The following is a 17411-nucleotide window of genomic DNA, read 5'->3' as shown; positions in this document are numbered from 1 at the left end:
GTCCCTTATTTAAAGCACGTTAACTATTTATTTAAATCCACTTATTTCAACCTATTTAGTTAAACTCGGTTCTTATTTTAACCTAATTATATGGAACCGGAGTTATTCAATACAATTCAAATATCACTCCATAACATTTCAAACCAATTATTTAAACCCGTGTTTTACAGTGTCAAGCTTCAAACATCAACTAATTTGATAACTCTCCAGTCGAGTCAACAATATCTCTCATTTAAACCATATATTCTTCAGACCCAACCACTCCCGCAGTATGGGCCTTGCCAATAGCCACAATTATCGTCCTATCTAAAATATTCCTCCCGTCTTTTATTGCTTTTTCGTTAATAATTTCAAACAGTAAACTATTCCCTATTATTCCACGCCTAAATGTATCATATTATTTTATTTCCAATCCTTTTATTATACCATTATTCTCTTATCTTTAAATCCTCAATTCAGTATTCCTCTTTTATTTCGCCTTATAACCTCACCTCCTTTCCCAAGAATTACTCTACCGAACCCAACCGCACCTTTATATGAACGAATCTTGCCTGTCATCCAGTATTCTTATCTAAAATTTCACGATCATTGTCGGGGTAATTCCTTGAACCTAACCGCACTTTTATATGTACGAATCATTACCGATACCAATTACAAACCCAATTATTCTCTATCTAAAATTTCCCGATCGAACCTAACCGCATTTCTATATGTACGAATCATTGCCGATACCAATTACAAACCCAATTATTCCCTATATCATCGAACCTAATCGTATCCTTCCTTACGAATCTCGCCGATAGATTTCAGTATTCTCCCTGAACCTAACCGCACCTTTTATATTTTACGGATCTCGCCAGGTGCAAAATACTCAAAGGTACCATTAATAACAACACATCTACCACAGGTTTGCATTTCACAATGGTGACTATCAAATTTCTTATCTACTCATAATAATTCATAATTTTGTTCACTTACATCGAACAGGTGCTTCACAAAATTAATTTGGTTAAAGCCAATATGCAGATCTTTAGTTATTATAACAATAGGTGTCTGCTTACCTGTTTTTAGTAGCCCGGACAATTTGTAAAGTACACCGTTTCCCCGAAAGCGAAGTCCAATTGGCTGATTAAATGCTCAGCGTAAACGTCCTATATACCAGACCGTCGGGGTTCACCATGTTAATGTTGCGACAGTTCGTTTCTGGTAACAGAACAAAATAGTCAGCACATAGTAACTTCTGATTTAGCTGTACTTTAATTAATGCAAACACGTGCGTGGTATATGTGTGGTTCGTGTATATATACGGTCTCGCTGTTTTACCTCGCAGGGCAAAACAGAGAAGAGGACGACACATCCTATTGTTCTGTCTTTTACACTGACAGAGATAGTTCCTGCTCAATGCTGGCCTGTCCGAGGGAGGAGGAGCGTGGTTTAAACTTGCTCCTCCTGTCGTCGGCGTGTAGGCTGATAACCAGCGTCGTGACGCACTTCCTGTTGCCGGTTGTAGTTCTTCTTGTCTTCAGTTGATTTACTCGCAGTTCATATACTTAATATTGTAGCATAGCTTCCCCAGTATATTATAAAGGTTATGCATACAAATAGCCAGTTCAACCCTAACAATTGTTACACCATGTAGGAGCAGTATAGACCTAGTCTGTTCATTATATACATCTACATGATGTATTGTTACACCATGTAGCAGCAGTATAGACCTAGTCTGTTCATTATATACATCTACATGATGTATTGTTACACCATGTAGGAGCAGTATAGACCTACAGCAGCTGGCTACTTATTTATATGTTGTTTGACTGAATGAAACTGCCTTAAATGTGCTGTAGTAAACATGTTTTATTCTCACTAATCAATCACCACATTCCTGTCTTTGTATGTCTCAATAGTATTATTTAATTAAATCCATGTAAAATAATCTTTGACTGAATATAAAATGTGATCCTCAACTGCGTTTCCCTCCAGTCAGCAGACGGCGATGTGCGTCTTTCAGGCGATGCTGCCAGCGTGACGTATAATCTAGTGGACGGTTCTTCATAAACAGCTCGTCAACCACCTCGGTAGCTTGCTAGCCAACATAGCCGAAAGAATCAAGCTATTTATACGCTTTCGGTCTATATTAGCTACTGTGTTTTAGACACACTTCTGTCGTATCTACTTGTTAACCTATTTAATTTAATATTACGTTATTTTTTATTAGTCAGCTATAGTAGCTGGCTGGTTAAGTTAGCATTAGCCTAGTCGCTAATGATAGCTAGCTAGCTAACATCCCCGAACATGAGCTCCCTAAACTACTCCCCTCCTGTTAAAGAAGAGGAGGTCTGCTGGACGGAGACAGAAGCTCTGGGGCTGAACATTGTCGTGAAAGAGGAGAAGGAAGAGGAGGATGTTACAGTAAAACAAGAAGTAGAGGGTGAGGCTGTTACAGTGAAAGATGAAGAGAAAGACGTTTCAGTTAAACAAGAGGAAGAAGAGGATGATGCTGTTTTTGGAGTGAAGAAGGAAGGGGAGATTACTGTCACATTGAAAGATGAAGAGGAGGAGATAGGAGATCTGATTAACACCAGTAAGTACCGCCTTCAATTAGTTTTTAACTTTGGATATTCGGAGTTGGCTCGTCAATACCTCTTCAACGGAGGGTCCTGGGATGATGACTGATATGTCCAGAATCAGACGACGTAGAGACAAGCTACCCCTTGTTTTCTCCTTTCCGTTTCCAAAAAGTGACTTAACATATATATTTGAGGAGGGTCTATCTGCTGACCGCAGACTGGGGGGCCACGGCATGTAGTGTTTTTAATGTAGTGATGTTTTACTACACACCGTGACCCCCAATAGAGCCATGTGAGAGTTGGGTTGTCTACACCAAACATTATGGATATACTGACAAGATGTCTCTCCGTCCTAACAAGGGGAGTCGTTGTCCACAAAGCTGCACTGTGGGTTGTCTATCTCCCGCCTATCCTGTCTTTGGATTGGTGGATACATCTTATTATTGTAATCTATTGTTTATATTCTATGAGGGTTGTTGTCGTCAACCGCCTGTATTCAATGGAGAGAGATGCTAAGCTACTAGCATGAATATGCATAGCGATCTGGAGACAACTCCAATAGTGTTTTTATCAAAGTTGTCGGTATGTCACGTGTCCACGTAACAACTTAATCATTACGAAACTTCTGTTAGATCAAGTAAACCTCACGTAGCAAATAAGCCATTAATTTTGTTGTTGACCAAATTCAACACTTTCCACATTGGGTTGATAATTGTTTCCACTTGGATACAGCCTACTGAAACCTACTGGCATGACCTAGAGTTACAACCTACTGTAACCTACTGGCATGACCTAGAGAGATACAACCTACTGTAACCTACTGGCATGACCTAGAGAGATACAACCTACTGTAACCTACTGGCATGACCTAGAGAGATACAACCTACTGTAACCTACTGGCATGACCTAGAGAGGTACAACCTACTGTAACCTACTGGCATGACCTAGAGAGGTACAACCTACTGTAACCTACTGGCATGACCTAGAGAGTTACAACCTACTGTAACCTACTGGCATGACCTAGAGAGTTACAACCTACTGTAGCCTATTGGCATGACCTAGAGAGATACAACCTACTGTAACCTACTGGCATGACCTAGAGAGTTACAACCTACTGTAGCCTACTGGCATGACCTAGAGAGTTACAACCTACTGTAACCTACTGGCATGACCTAGAGAGATACAACCTACTGTAACCTACTGGCATGACCTAGAGAGTTACAACCTACTGTAGCCTACTGGCATGACCTAGAGAGATACAACCTACTGTAACCTACTGGCATGACCTAGAGAGATACAACCTACTGTAACCTACTGGCATGACCTAGAGAGGTACAACCTACTGTAACCTACTGGCATGACCTAGAGAGGTACAACCTACTGTAACCTACTGGCATGACCTAGAGAGGTACAACCTACTGTAACCTACTGGCATGACCTAGAGAGATACAACCTACTGTAGCCTACTGGCATGTCCTAGAGAGTTACAACCTACTGTAACCTACTGGCATGACCTAGAGAGTTAAAACCTACTGTAGCCTACTGGCATGTCCTAGAGAGTTATAACCTACTGTAACCTACTGGCATGACCTAGAGAGTTACAACCTACTGTAACCTACTGGCATGACCTAGAGAGGTACAACCTACTGTAACCTACTGGCATGACCTAGAGAGGTACAACCTACTGTAACCTACTGGCATGACCTAGAGAGGTACAACCTACTGTAACCTACTGGCATGACCTAGAGAGATACAACCTACTGTAACCTACTGGCATGACCTAGAGAGGTTCAACCTACTGTAACCTACTGGCATGACCTAGAGAGTTACAACCTACTGTAACCTACTGGCATGACCTAGAGAGATACAACCTACTGTAGTCTACTGGCATGACCTACAGAGTTACAACCTACTGTAACCTACTGGCATGACCTAGAGAGTTACAACCTACTGTAACCTACTGGCATGACCTAGAGAGGTACAACCTACTGTAACCTACTGGCATGACCTAGAGAGTTACAACCTACTGTAACCTACTGGCATGATCTAGAGAGATACAACCTACTGTAACCTACTGGCATGACCTAGAGAGGTTCAACCTACTGTAACCTACTGGCATGACCTAGAGAGATACAACCTACTGTAGCCTACTGGCATGACCTAGAGAGTTACAACCTACTGTAACCTACTGGCATGACCTAGAGAGATACAACCTACTGTAGCCTACTGGCATGACCTAGAGAGTTACAACCTACTGTAACCTACTGGCATGACCTAGAGAGTTACAACCTACTGTAACCTACTGGCATGACCTAGAGAGATACAACCTACTGTAACCTACTGGCATGACCTAGAGAGATACAACCTACTGTATTCTTTCTACCAATTGATTGGTTGAAATTTTATGACGTGTATTTGTTCATATAGACACACCCCATGTGTTTAATAAAATCAACTGTATGTGCAGAACTTGAATTGAACTGATGCTTCAAGCATTTGATTAAATAATTAACACAAACAAATTACTTGAGGAAGCCAGAGGTCAATATAACCAGAAGAAAATAACCAATTCCCCACCTGCTGCTGGCCTTCGTTAATTCTGACGTTATGCTCCTGAAGTTTCCGGTAAAATAGGCAAACTTTTTCCATTTCCGTTTGAAGTGCCAATTTATCTTACCATTTCTACGATCTGCGTGCCAGTTATGAACGAGTTACAACACCTGTTTGGCTCCTCCACTTCCTGGGTCGGTGAAGTGAGGTATTACATTTAAGGATTAAATCATTTAACCTCTATGGGCTAGGTGGGACGCTACGTAACAGCCACTGGCAGCCTGTGGCGCGATTTTCAAAACCTTAAAAATCCTATTACTTCAATTTCTCAAACATATGACTATTTTACAGCTATTTAAAGACAAGACTCTCGTTAATCTAACCACACTGTCCGATTTCAAAAAGGCTTTACAACGAAAGCAAAACATTAGATTATGTCAGCAGAGTACCAAGCCAGAAATAATCAGACACCCATTTTTCAAGCCAGCATATAATGTCACCAAAACCCAGAAGACAGCTAAATGCAGCACTCACCTTTGATGATCTTCATCAGATGACAACCCTAGGACATTATGTTATACAATACATGCATGTTTTGTTCAATCAAGTTCATATTTATATCAAAAACCAGCTTTTTACATTAGCATGTGACGTTCAGAACTAGCATACCCCCCGCAAACTTCCGGGGAATTCGCTAACATTTTACTAAATTACTCACGATAAACGTTCACAAAAAGCATAACAATTATTTTAAGAATTATAGATACAGACCTCCTCTATGCACTCGATATGTCCGATTTTAAAATAGCTTTTTGGTGAAAGCACATTTTGCAATATTCTAAGTACATAGCCCAGGCATCACGGGCTCGCTATTTAGACACCCGGCAAGTTTAGCACTCACCATAATCATATTTACTATTATAAAAGTTTGATTACCTTTTGTTGTCTTCGTCAGAATGCACACCCAGGACTGCTACTTCAATAACAAATGTTGGTTTGGTCCAAAATAATCCATCGTTATATCCGAATAGCGGCGTTTTGTTTGTGCATTCCAGACACTATCCGAAATAGTAAAGAAGTGTCGCGCGCATGGCGCAATTCGTGACAATAAAATTCTAAATATTCCATTACCGTACTTCGAAGCATGTCAACCGCTGTTTAAAATCAATTTTTACGCCATTTTTCTCGTAGAAAAGCGATAATATTCCGACAGGGAATCTCCTTTTCGGCAAACAGAGGAAAAAATCCCAAAGGCGGGGGCGGTCGGGTCACGCGCATAAGCCCAGTGTCCCTTGATCGGCCACTTGAGAAAGGCGATAATGTGTTTCAGCCTGGGGCTGGAATGACGACATTCTGTTTTTTCCCGGGCTCTGAGCGCCTATGGACGACGTGGGAAGTGTCACGTTAGAGCAGAGATCCTTAGTAAATGATAGAGATGGAAAAGAAGTTCAAGAAATGGTCAGACAGGCCACTTCCTGTAAAGGAATCTCTCAGGTTTTGACCTGCCATTTGAGTTCTGTTATACTCACAGACACCATTCAAACAGTTTTAGAAAATTTAGGGTGTTTTCTATCCATATGTAATAAGTATATGCATATTGTAGTTACTGGGTAGGAGTGGTAACCAGATTAAATCGGGTAGGTTTTTTATCCAGCCGTGTCAATACTGCCCCCTAGCCCTAACAGGTTAAGGAATATATCCGAGTCTCACGCTCATCACCTGTGGAATGCGGGGCTTCCAGCGAGGTGTGGATTTAATAGTATGTTGTACCTAGTTTCCCTCCTTCAGGGAACAGTAATTATAGTCACAAATCAAATCAAATGTATTTCTTACATCAGCTGATATCACAAAGTGCTGTACAGAAACCCAGCCTAAAACCTCAAACAGCAAGCAATGCAGGTGTAGAAGCACGGTGGCTAGCAAAAACTCCAGAGAAAGGCCAAAACCTAGGAAGAAACCTAGAGAGGAACCAGGCTATGAGGGGTGGCCAGTCCTCTTCTGGCTGTGCCGGGTGGAGATTATAACAGCACATGGCCAAGATGTTCAAATGTTCATAAATGACCAGCATGGTCAAATAATAATAATCATAGTAGTTGTCGAGGGTGCAACAAGTCAGTAACACAAGAGTAAGTGTCAGTTGGCTTTTTCATAGCCGATCTTTGAGAGTATCTCTACCGCTCCTGCTCTCTAGAGTGTTGAAAACAACAGGTCTTTGACAGGTAGCACCTCCGGTGAACAGGTCAGGGTTCCATAGCTGCAGGCAGAATAGTTTGAACTGGAGCAGCAGCACGGCCAGGTGAACTGGGGACAGCAAGGAGTCATCAAGCCAGGTAGTCCTGAGGCATGGTCCTAGGGCTCAGGTCCTCCGAGAATTAGAGAGAGCATATTTAAATTCACACAGGACACCGGAAAAGACAAGAGAAATACTCCAGATGTGACAGACTGACCCTAGCCCCCCCGACACATAAACTACTGCAGCATAAATACTGGAGGCTGAGACAGGAGGGGTCAGGAGACACTGTGGCCCCATCTGATGAAACCCCCGGACAGGGCCAAACAGGTAGGATATTACCCCACCCACTTTGCCAAAGCGCAGCCTCCACACCACTGGAGGGATATCTCCAACCACCAACATACCATCCCGGGACAAGGCCGAGTATAGCCCACAAAGATCTCCGCCACGGCACAGCCCAAGGGGGGGCGCCAACCCAGACAGGAAGACAACGTCAGTGACTCAACCCACTCAAGTGACGCACCCCTCCCATGGACGGCATGGAAGAACACCAGTAAGCCAGTGGATTTAATAGTATGTTGTACCTAGTTTCCCTCCTTCAGGGAACAGTAGTTATAGTCATAACGTGTGGATTTAATAGTATGTTGTACCTAGTTTCCCTCCTTCAGGGAACAGTAGTTATAGTCATAACGTTATGCTTGTCATATGATGAACTTTAACTTAAATACTGGATCTTGCTGTCGGACAGTTGTTTTGTATATTCAGATCTCCGAAATGCTCTCTACCTACGTAACATTTAGTGTCTCCTTTTGTTACGCTGGGAAAACAGTTTTCATGGGCACAGAAATCCTAAATCATTTCAGAGTTTACTAAATCCAATGGTTCTAACCGAGAGTCACCTTAACTTTATTGACAACTCCCAAATGGATACTGTCATTAATGCGGTTCTTCAATAATTACACATAATACTTAATACTGTAGCTGTTTAGTTACAGTCACATGTTCAACTATCATCAGCTGATCCAGGAAATCATTTTCTGCATGCCAGTCAAACGTAGTTCTTCATTCATTACACCGGTAAAGACAGTTATGCCGTGCTCCACGTTGGATCCAACATCCCAAACAAATCGATATTTATAATGTGTTATTGTCTACTTGATTTACAGTAGGGTCTCGTTAGTCCGTTTGGAAACGGAGATACTTAGCTCATAATGTGTAGAGAACTGTTCCTTGATGGATAGGCTATTGTACAACACACAGAGCTATTTTCCTTTATTCAGGACATTTAGAATGACAACACATTACAGAGTAGCCTAGTGGGATTATTCACAAAATTATCTGGTGATCAGGTTATGAATTGTCATGACAAAGACATTTTAGTCTCCTTGTTTCACCTAAAATATTAAATGATTTATAGTCCTAGGTCTATGTTGTTGTTAGGTGAAGTTATGGGTCCTACAGTAGGTCTATGTTATTGTTAGGTGAGATTATAGACCATTTTGGCATACACTTAGTGGACAAAACCTCATTGTCAGGCTGATGTCAGGCTGATGGAAAACTAGCCAATGAGCATTTTACTGGTTGAAGTCGTTTTTAAATATAAAGTAGTACATTTGACAATAACACAAATATTATATTAAATCAGGACATTCAAACGAGCCTTACAATTATAATCCAAAGTAGTGTCAAATGATGATAATAATCATAATCAACCTGGAAATGGAGGCTATTTTTGCTGTCAGCCTATGAGAACTCCCCTGAGTTTCCCCCACGGTGGTGAATTAGTGAATAGACACAGAGCTTAATGTGAGTTTCCTTGAGTAACACTCCTGATCTAGTGCTGTAATATTCAGAATACATTGTGAAAACTAATCTTTGCTCACCATTTGTTAAATATATTTTTTTTTTCACCCCTTTTTTCTCCCCAATTGGTACATAGTCTTGTCTCATTGCTGCAACTCCCATACGGACTCTGGAGAGGCGAAGGTCGAGAGCCATGCGTCCTCCGAAACACAACACAACCCAACCTAGCCGCGATTCTTCTTGACACAATGCCCATCCAACCCGGAAGCCAGCAGCACCAATGTGTCGGAGGAAACACTGTACACCTGGCGACCTGGTCAGCGTGCACTGCGCCCGGCCCGCCACAGGAGTCGCCAGTGCGCGATGAAACAAGGATATCCCTGCCGGCCAAACCCTCCCCTAACCCGGACGACGCTGGGCCAATTGTGCGTCGCCCCATGGGCCTCCCGGTCGCGGCCGGCTGCAACAGAGCTTGGACTCGAACCCAGAATCTCTAATGGCACAGCTTAGGCCACTTGCTCACCATTTTTGCTCCAGGCAGATATACTACATCCATAACTAGCGGTTTCTGCATTAGCAGGGAGGTGTTTCTGCAATCAAATTGTGTGCGCATCGCCCTTGTCGCAATTTTAGCAAACACAGAAAGGTGCCTATATTTGAGAACAAAAGTCGCCTGGCACACTGCTTAGGAGTTCAACACCTTTTACTTATTTCTAGTTACTACTAATGTGAAAACAAGACTAAATATGACTATTGTTGCTCACTTGACTGTCTTAAGACAATTGTCAAGTCATTTTAACATTCATTACAGACGTCAATTGTTGTACAGTATCATGGCTACGCTGTTGGCATCACCTTTTTCAGTGGATTTCTGCTGTTGTGAGCCTTTAACTATCTGTCTGACTTGTTCACACAGGTGAGAGACGTGACTATCATGGATCCTCTGGGGAGCCTCAACATCATGATGCTGACGAGTCAGAGAAGAGTCTGTCCAGATTCTATCACCTCAAGAAACACCAGCAGAGACCCACAGGGAAGAAATCTATCTGCTGCTCTGACTGTGGAAAACATTGCAAATCTTCATCAGAACTTAAAATACACCAGCGAACACACACAGGAGAGAAATCTCACCACTGTTTTGATTGTGGGAAGAGTTACTCAAGTTTAAAAGCACTAAAAGTACACCTGAGAATTCACACTGGAGAGAAACCGTACAGCTGTACTCAATGTGGGAAGAGTTTTACTCAGTCAAGCAACCTGTTATCACACCAGAGAACACACACAGGAGAGAAACCTTATAGCTGTGATCAATGTGGGAAGACTTATATTTCATCTTGCCATCTGAGTAGACACCAGCGAGTACACACAGGAGAGAAATCTTATAGCTGTAATCAATGTGGGAAGAGTTTTACTCGGCCAGACAGCCTGATAATACACCAGAGAACACACACAGGAGAGAAACCTTATAGCTGTGATCAATGTGGGAAGACTTATATTTCATCTTGCCATCTGACTAAACACCAGCGAGTACACACAGGAGAGAAACCTTATAGCTGTAATCAATGTGGGAAGAGTTTTACTCGGCCAGACAGCCTGATATTACACCAGAAAACACACACAGGAGAGAAACAATATAGCTGTGATCAATGTGGGAAGAGTTTTGCTGCATCTGGCTCTCTGACTCTACACCAGAAAACACACACAGGAGAGAAATCTTTCCACTGTTCAGATTGTGGAAAAATATTCTCAACTTCACAGAATATGAAGAAGCACCAGAAAACACACACAGGAGAGAAACCTTATAGCTGTAATCAATGTGGGAAGAGTTTTACTCGGTCAGACGGCCTGATATTACACCAGAGAACACACACAGGAGAGAAACCTTATAGCTGTAACCAATGTGGGAATAGTTTTTCTACATCTAGCTATCTCACTATACACCAGAGAACACACACAGGAGAGAAACCTTTTAGCTGTAACCAATGTGGGAATAGTTTTTCTACATCTAGCTATCTCACTAAACACCAGAGAACTCATACAGGAGAAAAACCATATAGCTGTACTCAATGTGGGAAGAGTTTTTCTACGTCTAGCTATCTCACTATACACCAGAGAACACACACAGGAGAGAAACCATATAGCTGTACTCAATGTGGGAAGAGTTTTTCTACGTCTAGCTATCTCACTATACACCAGAGAACACACACAGGAGAGAAACAATATAGCTGTAGTCAATGTGGGACAAGATTTTCTTGGCTAACCAGCCTAGTATCACATCAGAGAACACACACAGGAGAGAAATCTCCTAGCTGTGATCAATGTGGGAAGAGATACTCTGATAACAGATCTCTGATTAAACATCAGAAAATACATGAAGGAGTTGTTTCATGATATCAATGAAATAATGTCACAATGTAGAATGTTTTAACATTGTAGAAGGAGTATTTTAATGATGTCACAATGTAGAACCAAAAAGAGCTGTGTTACACTTACCATGTTGGTGACGCACTTGAATCAAAATGCAACACTTCAAAATGTAGCTAGCTGCTTTCTAAAAATTGTCCTCTAACCAGGGATGTACACATTATTCCCAGATTCCGTGTGCTTTTTGAGCTGTTCGTTTTAACAGGACGTGCAACTTCATCTCCCTCCTGTCACACAAATGATTTTAACATGATATCGATGAGTTATGACAAATAAGTGTTGTGTTCCTTTGTTTAGCGACCCCTACATTTAAATGCATCACTCCAAAATGTAGCTGACTGTCTTCTGCAAGTTGTCCTCTAATCAGTGAGGTAAAATATATCTCCCATTTCCATGTGTTTTGTTTAGTTGTTAGTTTCAACATCACGTACAACCTGATTTCCCCCTAATTTCCCCCTATTTTATAAGGAGTAACATGATTATTGTGGCAGATGTTTGTGTATATAGCACATTTTATGTTTTCAATATATCCCAAACTGTTTCTGCATATTGGTTATTGATTTGGACACGTTAAAACTGTGTTTTGACATTGGGGATATCCCATCTAGCAACATGTCATTGAAAAGACATTGAAAATATGACTATGCAACCAAATATTTCATATTTACATTTCATGATCAGATTTAGTAATCGATTTATTGATGATATTTATTCATGCAACCAACTGACAATTTTTGGTACAATTATATTGACATTGTTGCCCTGCTTTTAAAATATCAGGGTTCATTCTCAGATGTGCCAACCCAAATGTACTAGAGCATGACATTGGGGACTGGGCCCCGATCCAACAACATGCCTATCTAGTGAACCCTGAAAAGGGAGAGAAGCTCTGCAGTGAGGTGGAAAGTTACTATGGATATTGCAGGAGTTTCCTCTTGAAATCAGACATGTCTGTGGTGAGGACAACTTGGTTGCTGATTGTCTCAAGGTGGGCAGTCAAAAAGTTTTGTATTTAGACAGTGCGTTGCCATGGATCACAATGTATTTTGACTGCACGTTTTTCCGTATTGGAGATGAGTTTTGTTTGGGCTCGTTCCAAGGGGACGAGAGTTCTAGAAGCTAGTGAGTTTTAGGAAGACGAGTGTTCTAGAATCTAGTGGGATTTAGGAAGACGAGAGTTCTAGAAGCTAGTGGGATTTAGGAAGACGAGAGTTCTAGAAGCTAGTGGGATTTAGGATTCTATAGAAAGAAAAAGGAGAAACAAATAATACTATTGTATATTATTATTTAGAAATACGTGTTTTTTTTCTTGTTTTTAATTGTTGACATCCAGTAGACACCATGTTTATATTGGTGAAGGTGAAGCATTGTAGTTGATTATAATGTGAAATGGAAGTTGTTTTCTGTTGGTGGTGAGCAAACTTTTCCAACAAAAATATAGGATATATTTGTTGTCTTAAGGTGTTACAGGCTTTGGTTTTTCCATTTATGTTTTGAGGTTGGACTTTAGCACGTCTAGCTCGTTAGCACGTCTAGCTCGTCAGCTCGTCTAGCCCGTTAGCCCGTCTAGCCCGTTAGCTCGTTAGCACGTCTAGCTCGTTAGCCCGTCTAGCTCGTTAGCACGTCTAGCTGGTTAGCACGTCTAGCTCGTTAGCCCGTCTAGCTCGTTAGCACGTCTAGCTCGTTAGCACGTCAGCTCGTTAGCCCGTCTAGCTCGTTAGCACGTCTAGCTCGTCAGCCCGTATAGCCCGTTAGCACGTCTAGCTCGTTAGCACGTCTAGCCCGTTAGCACGTAGGACGCACTGATTGGTGTCACCTCGTTAGTCAGTATGTGTTACACCTGTGCTGGCTTGTCCATCTCGTTAGTGGGAAGGTGTTTCACCTGAGCTGGTCCAGGTTCTATTTAAGAGTGTCTGGCCCAGTGCTCCAGTTGTCTTGATACATGTGGAGAGTCAACACCTTTAGTTGCGCCACCTTTTTGGTTTACTTCCTGTCTTTAAGTTTGGTGTGGGTTTTTCTTTTGTTTTCCTCTTCTTGGGCAGATTTAGTGGGTCTCATGGTGGGTGTCTTTTAGGTCCCAGTTGTTGTTACTAGTCAACTTCCAGTGGACACCCCCATAGTGTCTTTCAGAGCCCCTCCAAAAAACATGCTTATATTTTGGGTTGGATGTTGCATCCAATTAATATTTTAATCAATGGATTTTCCTTAGAATGCTAATTCGTCTTTCAGTTGTTAATCTTATGTTTGTTGTGGTAAATATTTCTGTTTATTTTCATTGTTTTATTTTTTTCCTGTGAAGCATCCATGTCTGAAATGTGTTGTATAAATAAAGCTTGATTTGAACATATTGCAAAAGAAATTAACATAATGACTGACAATCAACAGACTCTTGCAAAACCAATACGTATCTTGGTCCATCTTATTATGAAAAAAGTATAAATTCAGTATATTTCCCACTATGTCAAAATAGTGCTGGTATGTACGTTTAGTATCACTTTTCAACCAACCCAGTGCATTTGTTGAAGATAAATGTTTAATTCAACAATATGTCAAAGGATTCAACTACTGGAAACGGACACAAACAAATGGATCAACCAGATCAATCCCACTTTTCCAGCCTGCTGAAGGCGTGGTGGAGTGGTAAACACCACCCCCGGCTCTACCAGAGGCTTGAAGTGGTCTCCCACAGCTCTGCTTATGTCATGTTCTGTGGCCTTGCTGTTACATTTCTTGACTGTCCCTGCAACACAGAAACACATTTAGTCATATTATATAAAACTCTCAAAGTAATGGATATGGAGCATCTATGGCCTCAGTTACACCTGGCACCTAAATGTGACTTCTGTCATCTGATCACTCCAAGCTGCATTAGGTTCAGATCTACCAGGATGGGCCTTTGACACAGTCAGGCCACTGATTATGCATCAGCAATGTAAAGAGATGGGGTGAATGAGGGGAAAAGTACATTTGACACAAATGACCTTCATAATAAATCAAATGTTGTTGGTCACATACAGGTGTTCAGCAGATGTTATTGCAGGTGTAGTGAAATGCTTGTCCTTCTAGTTCCCACAGTGCAGTAATATCTAACAATTAATATCTAACAATTTCACAACAAATACCTAATACACACAAATCTAAGTAAAGGAATGGAATTAGGAATATATAAATATATGGATAAACAATGTCAGAGCAGCATAGACTGAGATACAGTTTATACATATGAGATGAGAAATGATATGTAAACATTATTAAAGTGACTAGTGTTCCATTTATTAAAGTGGCCAATGATGTCAAGTCTATATGTAGGCTGCAGCCTCTCTGTGCTATTTAACAGTCTGATGGCCTTGAGATAGAAGCTGTTTTTCAGTCTTTCGGTCCCAGCTTTGATGCACCTGTACTGATATCGCCTTCTGAATGATAGCGGGTGAACAGGCAGTGGCTCAGGTGGCTCGGGTAATAACAAAAAACATGTATGTATGCCTAAGGGGAAATTCACTTTCATACAGCTTAAAGGGGTGAGAAATTACACCGATATCAGTGGACAATTTGCACTAATGTAAATAAACATAGATGATGGAACATATTCCCTTTTGCTGACGTGATGAACCGCTAAGGGGACATAAATATTTACCATCTAAACCATGTGTGACCTCTCACCTCTCTGGCTGTAGAAGTGTTCTTCCTAACCAGTCCCTCAACAGCTCTGACTGAGCTCCACCCTCACTGGGTCTTCAGAGGAGAGGAAGGCTGAGGAGGGATGGAAGGATGAATGGATCAGTCAGTCAATAAAGTGTAGAGCTGCTGTCTATGCTGTCTGACTAAATCACTATTTTAGTAGTTCGTTAAAGTAAATAAGGCTTTATGACTGCTGAATACCAACTATCAATCACTTAGATCATGTATTTTCAGGTAGAGATACATCCTTGGGACGTCCCTAGCCCGTTGAAGTTGACATTTAAAATGGTTAAGGTAGGGGTTAAGGTTAGGGTTTAGGGTAGGGATGTCCCAAGGATCCCAGATAGCATTGACCATTGTGCATTCTTCTGTCTCTTTTACATAGCAGGTGATGAGTTCTGAACTTGAAAATATTAAATATCCTTATTATGTGAAATTGAATGAAACAATAATGTATGTTGATGCTAATATGATGTACAATATTCCATCATGTTTCTATATGATAACAATAGAGTAATATATTTAATATGATGTACAATATTCCATCATGTTTCTATATGATAACAATAGAGTAATATATTTAATATGATGTACAATATTCCATGATGTTTCTATATGATAACAATAGAGTAATATATTTAATATGATGTACAATATTCCATCATGTTTCTATATGATAACAATAGAGTAATATATTTAATATGATGTACAATATTCCATGATGTTTCTATATGATAACAATACAGTAATATATTTAATATGATGTATAATATTCCATCATGTTTCTATATGATAACAATAGAGTAATATATTTAATATGATGTATAATATTCCATGATGTTTCTATATGATAACAATAGAGTAATATATTTAATATGATGTACAATATTCCATGATGTTTCTATATGATAACAATAGAGTAATATATTTAATATGATGTATAATATTCCATGATGTTTCTATATGATAACAATAGAGTAATATATTTAATATGATGTACAATATTCCATGATGTTTCTATATGATAACAATAGAGTAATATATTTAATATGATGTATAATATTCCATGATGTTTCTATATGATAACAATAGAGTAATATATTTAATATGATGTATAATATTCCATCATGTTTCTATATGATAACAATAGAGTAATATATTTAATATGATGTATAATATTCCATGATGTTTCTATATGATAACAATAGAGTAATATATTTAATATGATGTACAATATTCCATGATGTTTCTATATGATAACAATAGAGTAATATATTTAATATGATGTACAATATTCCATGATGTTTCTATATGATAACAATAGAGTAATATATTTAATATGATGTACAATATTCCATGATGTTTCTATATGATAACAATAGCGTAATATATTTAATATGATGTACAATATTCCATCATGTTTCTATATGATAACAATAGAGTAATATATTTAATATGACAAATACTATTTTTTAATAGTATCACTAATTCATTTTAATTAACTTAATCATTATGATTCAACATCAGTTCACCATCTCACCTCATACTGTATTGGAGCAGCAGCAGCTGACTGCCCAGTTCAACATCAGTTCACCGTCTCACCTCATACTGTATTGGAGCAGCAGCAGCTGACTGCCCAGTTCAACATCAGTTCACCGTCTCACCTCATACTGTATTGGAGCAGCAGCAGCTGACTTGATCGTTGATGCTAATTATCATGTTTGAATCTGAGAGTAAATAGAGCCGACTACAACTCTAAAAATGAAGGGTTCAACTGGAGTTGTTCTCAGATCCCCTAAGAACCGTAGGGTTCTTGGTCAATAAAAAACAGCCACAAAAGGTTCTTCAAAGAACTTGTTAGAAGGTGGGTTCATCGAGGAACCTCCGTTGTTGCTGGACTTCTTCCGGGAACTTCGCAATTACAACTGAAAACGATGGTGACAAGTTTGGATGCGACAACAGTTAAAAAGGTAAAGTTGTGTTGATGTTTGGCTCTGAATATGTCTCGAAATAATGTATAATAATAATATAACATACTAATAATCAATAACGAAGACAATGATAGTTTTCTGTGAATATCTTCCATAACGTTACTATAGTTAATGAACGTAAATATTAGAAAGCCGGGTTTGACCGTCGGGGTTGTATGAGCTACA

General features: G+C 40.0%; 1 protein-coding gene across 1 annotated transcript; it reads left to right on the top strand.

Moving 5' to 3' along the window:
* Positions 1 to 2056: 2056 nt before the first annotated feature.
* Positions 2057 to 13924, top strand: LOC145876404 (uncharacterized). The gene is made up of 2 exons (XM_082972183.1): positions 2057 to 2581; positions 10070 to 13924. Exons 1-2 carry the CDS (start codon positions 2293 to 2295, stop codon positions 11542 to 11544), a joined length of 1764 nt encoding a protein of 587 aa, XP_082828309.1. The 5' UTR covers positions 2057 to 2292; the 3' UTR covers positions 11545 to 13924.
* The last annotated feature ends 3487 nt before the right edge of the window (positions 13925 to 17411 follow it).

The sequence above is a fragment of the Salmo salar genome, unplaced genomic scaffold (genome assembly GCF_965601325.2).
Source record: "Salmo salar unplaced genomic scaffold, fSalSal1 ptg000587l, whole genome shotgun sequence".
In the NCBI taxonomy this organism is placed as follows: Eukaryota; Metazoa; Chordata; class Actinopteri; order Salmoniformes; family Salmonidae; genus Salmo; species Salmo salar.
Note: the sequence above shows the minus strand (reverse complement) of the source record. Positions and strands in the feature narration are given on the sequence as shown.

Coding starts and splice junctions, on each gene's coding strand:
- LOC145876404 (XM_082972183.1), top strand. CDS start 2,293: ATGAGCTCCCTAAACTACTCCCCTCCTGTTAAAGAAGAGGAGGTCTGC. Junction 2,582..10,069: donor AGGAGATCTGATTAACACCA/GTAAGTACCGCC, acceptor TTGTTCACACAG/GTGAGAGACGTGACTATCAT.